The sequence below is a fragment of the Myotis brandtii genome, unplaced genomic scaffold (genome assembly GCF_000412655.1).
Source record: "Myotis brandtii unplaced genomic scaffold, ASM41265v1 scaffold986, whole genome shotgun sequence".
Taxonomy (NCBI): Eukaryota; Metazoa; Chordata; class Mammalia; order Chiroptera; family Vespertilionidae; genus Myotis; species Myotis brandtii.
In genome coordinates this window covers 3,089,833-3,096,648 of record NW_005372102.1, presented here as the reverse complement: position 1 = coordinate 3,096,648, position 6,816 = coordinate 3,089,833, and the positions used below count along the sequence as shown (strand labels likewise).

At 55.3% G+C, this 6,816-nt stretch overlaps 1 protein-coding gene across 1 annotated transcript in view; it reads left to right on the top strand.

The window, feature by feature from the left end:
* PCGF3 (polycomb group ring finger 3) overlaps nt 1-3,138 on the top strand; it is a 22,974-nt gene extending 19,836 nt beyond the window's left edge. The window contains exon 12 of the mRNA XM_005886448.2: nt 46-3,138. Coding sequence (XP_005886510.1) covers nt 46-93 — 48 coding nt within the window. The 3' untranslated portion in view covers nt 94-3,138. The remainder of the gene's footprint in view (nt 1-45) is intronic.
* Nucleotides 3,139-6,816: the final 3,678 nt, after the last annotated feature.

The following is a 6,816-nucleotide window of genomic DNA, read 5'->3' as shown; positions in this document are numbered from 1 at the left end:
TCTGGCCCAGCTAAGCCGTGCGTGGCCCCGCGGCCTGTCTTACAGAAGGCGCCCCTCCTGCTGCACTACAGACCCAAGATGGACCTGCTGTGACGTGCAGACGGCCCGGGCACGGAGCACGGGCGCGGACCCGAGGCCCGGGACCAGACTTCTGCACAGAGAATATTTATCACTTTTGTATGAGAGTTCACACTCGACAAGACACTACCAGCAGCTCGGTGACAGGTGGCGACACACTTCACAGGCTCACGCGGCCGCCGGCCCTCACGACCCTCAGCTTCACGGACCCGCGGCCTCCCCGGCCTCCCAGGTCTCCAAAATCTCAGTCGTTTCCGTTTAGTTTATGAATTAGGGTTCGTGACAAAAACACGTGTGCTCATGGGTCCTCACTAAGCTGTTGAAAACGCGTTTTCCTGGTGGATGATGACTTTATGTTGCCTCTAGCTCCCGGGAGATCGACAAGAATTCACTTTAAGAGCAAAACAAAAGAGGCTGCCACTCAGTGCGGTTCCCGCGGTGTGTGATGTCCCTGTCGTGACCGGAGGCAGCCCTGTGCGTGCACAGCCGTCTCGGTAAAGTCGCTTTGGTCACTAAACGCGGCCCCATCGTCAGAGCGCGCTCCCTCCTGCTGAGAGGGAGCTGGTGGCCGCAGGGAGTCCCAGCCCCGTCGTCCCCTGCAGGGGGCCCGCCCCCCTCTCTGCCGGTCCCGGAGGTTCTCACCGAGCACCCGGGCCGGGCGTGGGGACAGCAACCTAACCCAGCCCCAGGGACACTCGCTTTCTCACCCAAACGTTCATATTTTCGTGGAATTAGAGAAAAAACATTCGCCAGCACACAAACGTGTTCCTTTAAGATAGTCCCTTGGAAGGCGTGACGGCGAGCTCGGGGAGAAAGGCCCGTTCCTGTGGTCAGTGTGTCCTGGCGCTCTGGTCACTCCTACGTCCCCCGGCCCCTCCCACCGCCCCTGCCCGAGGCCTGTGCTCCCGCCCTACGCCCACCTTGCCTCTGTGCTGGGTTTTCCATGAAGTTCTCACTTTAGGGACTAGAATTTTCTCAAATTGGCTACAGACCCGTGGCCTCAGGGGCTGCTTCCTGTTGCACGTACACAGGGTCAGAGGCAGCTACTGATGAGCCATAAGCGTAGAGAAAAATCTCACATTAATTCAGTCCAAGCAATTTTAATGTAAGGCCTTTAAAACCACCAAACGTGTTAGGGATTGGTCGAATCGCTCTGTTTCCACCGTGACCCCGTCCTGTTCATCCCCGCGGTTCTCCGTTGCTCTCCGAGGCCTGGCGAGTGGATGTGTGTGAGCAACTATGACCTGTCTACCTCAAAACGCACATTGCCGCTGGCGCATCTGTCGGACCCAGGACCCCAGTGCGGTCTCCGGGCATAGGGGGTGGGGTTCCCGTGGGGTGAAGAGGGGTGAACGGCGTGAGTGTCACCTTCAAACACATGGTTCCCGCTCAGACCGGGCCGACTGTCTGCAGCCGCCCGATGCACATCGTGACCTGTAGCTCTCTGTGCGACCACTTGAATTTGCTATGGTGCTAAGCTGATACCTTGAGATGCGCTGAGAGGTGCCGGGGGGCCGGCGGGTCCACACCGCTGGCTCGGCCGCTCTTCTGGCCGCGGGACCTGGGGAGCCCCAGCAGCAGCAGAGCCTATTTTTCTACGATTTCCTCGTGAGACTGTTCACGCAGACGGCGGGACCTGCCTGGTCGGACCGCAGCCCGTGGACTCGGCTGGGGAGGCTGATGCACTTTCTCCTGCGTGAGAGTCGGGTCGGAGGGGCAGGCCGCGGGGTTTCCCAGGCGGAGTTCCCGGGCGTCTCCCTCCCGTGTGCGCGGCTGGGACGGCCGCTCAGCGCCTGCGCCCTCAGCAGCCGTGGGACTCACCGTGCGGTTTTCACGAAAACAGAAAATTCAGATAGAATATATAATATGGAATTTAAGATTTGGGGGGTTGGAAAAGAAAACTTAACTTTATAAAATTATTTATTCTATTTTAAGCGTTCTATCCTATTTTCCCATCAGCCATCTGGTTCGTGCCGCTTTGTTTACAGGCATATAAGGTGAAAGGGATGTTCTGCAAGCTTCTTCCTTCCTTTCGGGGTGTCGCCCTGTTTCCGTTTGTGCGGGTGAGGAGCGTCGTTATGCGTTTATGCTTTTGTGCAATAGGCTCCACACGTGCTGCCCGACGGCGACTGGGCGGGAATGTACGTGGGTTCCCAACCTGCACACGGAGCTACTTGGGTTTCCTTTTTCGTTGTTGTGATGAGAATGCTGTTCTCGGTGACGCACAGCCTGTCAGCAACGTTACCAACAGGTGCCCGGCAGGCAGGCAGCCGCGTGCGTGGGGCCTCGCACCCGGACCCCGCGTGCTCAGGCCCTGGCACACCACCCCCACCACCCAGCGGCCCAGATGTGGGGTGCAGTCCCAGGCCCCGAGCCCTCGGGCGTCCCTGTTAGGAGTCCTGACCACCGTCTGGCGCCTCAGCACACGGCTGTGCCGCTGATTCGAAGTGTCATCGGGTTGAACGTTCTAGGAGCAAGCCAGCGGGTTTCTGTGATGTGTGTCACTATTGGATGTGCCCTCAAAACGGGAAATCACGCCAGTGCAGACAACAGTCCGTTTCTCTTTCCTCAGGAGCCCATGTGCACCCACAGGTCACCTGTGCCCTCAGCCCATAAAGTGCGTGTCTGCCTCGGTTCGCAGCGCACGGAGGGCACTGGGATGCGCAGATGAGAACGGGTTCAGGCTGCACCTTCCCGCGAGGCGCCTGCCGGGCAGGGAGGGCCACACCCCACATCAGGGTGTCCCCACGGCTTGTTGGGTGTAAGAAAACCACGTTCTCCCAGTCGGTGCGGGTTCGGGCGGAGCCTGCCATCTGCAGCGACACGGCTGCCATGGGTTATGGGATGGCAATGCGGATGCATATTTTTGTTTAATTTGAAAGTTTACATTTTTATGCTTTGTGTTGGTGTGTAACTTTTGTACTATTGGTGGCTAGTTTTGTCTAAAATCTTTTTTGGAATATTGCTTAAATGTTTTGATTTTATGACGGTGAAGCTTGTATTCAGTGTTTTGCCAATTAATATTATATGCTTGTAATAAAAGCAAAGGAAACAACGGTCTCTCTCAGGCTGGGAGCTTATCATCGACAATCTTTGTAAGAGCCTAAGGTGGCCGTGGGCAACCAGGCTGCACGCCCTGGTCTGGATCCCGGGTCCAGGCCTTCGCCCGCGGCTCCATGCTGCACCTAGGAGCAGAGTCCTGTAAAGGGGCCCCGGGGGTGGTGCCGGTTTGGCGGGAAGGTGGTGAGTGCTTGCTTGTGGGAGGCCGGCCGCAGGCAGGGGTGAGCGTCCCTGTGGCGGCTCGTCAGCCGGGCTCTGCGAGGACCAGACCCCACAGGAGCCCAGGCACACACACGGATCTGTGGACGTGGATTCCCCCGAGGAGTCTGTGCACAGGATGTGGAGGCCCAGAAGCGGGAGGGCGCAGGCCGCGCACCCAGGGGCCGAGAAGACCGCCTCCAGCTCGGCCATCAGGTGGGCAGCGGCCCCTCCCACTCGGCCTCTTGGCTCTGTCCGGGCCTGCGGGGGCTGAGCGGTGCCCACACGTTGGGGAGGACTCAGATGCCCAGGCTCAGCTCATCCAAAGCAGCCCCCACACCCAGAATAGTTTTAATCTGGGCCCCAGGGGCCCCTCATGTTCCCATGAAATTCCCATCCGCCCATTTGGAGGGGAGAGGGCCTGTGCTCAAACACCTTAATTTTTTTTTTTTAAACATCAATGTGAGAGAGACATATTGACAGCCTCCCATATGCACCCGACCCCGACCGAGGTCAGGGGGTCCAGCCTGCAGCCGAGGTACACGCCCTCGACTGGAATTGAACCAGGACCTTCGGTCTGCAGCTGAAGCTCCATCCACTGAGCCAGCCCAGCCAGGGCAAAAAAAGCTTAATTTTTAAAATAGCTTTTCTATTACAGTTGATGTACAATATTGTATTAGTTCCAAGTATACAATCCAGTGATTAGATGTTTATATAACTTACGAAGTTATATAAAAAAGTCAGTGCCCAGCTGGCACCAACACAACATGAAGGGAAAGAACGAGGTCGGAGGATAGGTTGGCACTGCCCGCTCCCCGGCTGACGGTGCGGTGACAGCCGTGTGGCGTTGGTAGAAGAACCACACACCAAAGGAACAGAAGAGAGAGGCCAGAGAACGACCCCCCAAAGACGCACAGGGGATAAAGGCAGCCTCCCCACAAATGTGCCGCAGCACGGTTCCAAAAAATACCGAGGAAACAGGCCTTACACCTTCCTCGATGATGAACTCAAAATGGATTGCAGACCTGCCCCAGCCGGTGTGGCTCAGTGGATAGAACGTCGGCCTGCAGACTGAAGGCTCCCAGTTCGGTTCCAGTCAAGGGCACAGGCCTGGGTTGTGGGCTTGATCCACAGTGTGGGGCATTCCAGAGGCAGCGGATCCATGGTTCTCTCCCATCACTGATGTTTCTATCTCTCCCTCTTGCTTCTTCTCTGAAATCAATAAAAATATTTTTTTAAATAATAAAAAAATGGATTACAGAGCTAATGTAAAATACAAAATTATAAAATTCCTAAAAGATAACGGGAAACTCTAAATGCCCTTGGGTTTGGCAATGAGGTCTTTGATAGGACACGACATGTATGAAAGAAAAAAGCAGTAAGTTGGGCTTCATTAAAAGTAAAAGGTTCTGCTCCGGGAAAGACAGTTAAGAGAATGAAAAGACAAGCCTCAGACGGGCAGAAAATATTTGCAAGTCACTGATCCTATATAATAAAAGCCTAATATGCTAAGTGTCTGGTCATCCGTTCCACCAATCAAAGTGTAATATGCTAATGATATGCTAAGGCCGCTCAACCGCTCACTATGATGTGCACTTACCACCAGGGGGCAGACAGTCAACGGGTCGACCAGTCGCTATGACGTGCACTGACCACTAGGAGACAGACCCTCTGATTGGTAGGTTAGCTTGCTGCTGGGGTCTGGCCGATTGGGACTGAGCGAGATGGGCCGGACACGCCCTGGAGCCCTCCCGCAGTCCCTCCCTGACTGGCCAACCTCCTGCGTCCCTCCCTGGTTCCGATTGTGCACCCCTCCCTCAGCCTGGCCTGTGCCCTCTCGCAGTCTGGGACCCTTCTGGGGATGTTGGAGAGCCGGTTTCGGCTCGATCCTGCAGGCCAGGCCGAGGGACCCCACTAGTATCTGATAAAAGACTGTCATCCAAAGTATACAAAGAGCCGAAACCGGTTTGGCTCAGTGGATAGAGTGTCAGCCTGTGGACTGAAAGGTCCCAGGTTCGATTCCGGTCAAGGGCATGTACCTTGGTTGCAGGCGCATTCCCAGTGGGAGATGTGCAGGAGGCAGCTGATCGATGTTTCTCTCTCATCGATGTTTCTAACTATCTCTCTTCCTTCCTCTCTGTAAAAAATCAATAAAATATATTTTAAAAAAAACAAAGTATACAAAGAACTCTTAAAACTCAAAAATAAGAAATCAGTGCCAAAGACCTAACAGATATCTCGCCAGAGAGACACACAGATGGCAAAGAGCCCACGAATGAATGCTCACAATGATGTTCTCAGAATCCTGCACATGAGAATAATGAGACGCCTGTCAGAACGGCCAGGACCCAGGACACTGACACCACAGTGCTGGCGGCCGAGGAGCAGCAGGGCCTCGCCCCGTGCTGGTGGGTGTGACGTGCGGCCACCTTGGCCACTTGGCTGTTTTATGACGAAACTAAACATACTCTTACCATGTGACCGAGCAACCTTAGTATTTATCCAAATCACTTCTGTCCACACGGACTTTTCACAGATGCTTAGAACAGCGTTAATTCAGTCTCGAAAAACTTGGAAACAACCAAGCTGTGCCCTGCAGGTGAGTGGACTATGTCACATCCAGACAGAAAGAAAAGACGGGCTCTCGGGCGGTGCAAACATGTGGAGGAACCTTAACCGCATGTCACTGAGTGACAGGCCAAGGCGAGAGCTGCAGGGGCCTGACTCCAGCTGCGACACGTCCCGCAAAAGCCATGCCTTCAGTGCAAGGAGGGACGGGCAGGTGGAGCTGGTCTGGGTGACGCGATGTCCTGGACCCATGTCACACCTTTGTCCAACCCACGGAATGTACCGGAACAAGAATGAGCTCTTAACGACGGACTGTAGTTAGTAGCACCGCATCCTTGGCTCCACTAGTGGAACATGCTCATCAGAGGGGAAACTGAAGGGAATGCTGGGGACGTTCCACTCCGTTTTTCTGTGAACCTAAAACTGCTCAATATAAAGTCTATTGATTTTTTCACAAAGACAACAACCCAGCTGTTTAAAACGACAGAAGAGTCCAACGAGACGTCTGGGAGGAAGATGGGCAGTGGCCGCAAACACTGGAAAGAGAGTCAGGGAAACGCACACGAGCCAAGAGGAGCTCCCAAGCCGACCCCCCAGGACTGAAACGTTAAGACTTTATGGACTGGCCTTGGCCGGTGTGGCTCAGTGGATAGCGCGCCGGCCTGCGAACCGAAGGGTCCGGGTTGGATTCCGGTCAAGGGCACGTACCTGGGTTGCAGGCTCCTCCCGCCCAGGCCCTGGTGCAGGAGGCAGCCCATGGATGTGTCTGTCTGTCTGTCCCTCTCTCTCTCCCTGAAAGTCAATGAGAAAGAACAGTAACCCGTGTCTTTCCGAGGAATAACGGCACGGCAGCCAGGGATGCAGTGGCAGCAACTGCACAGCCCCCTCCTCTCGCCCCTCCAGCGCCGCCGG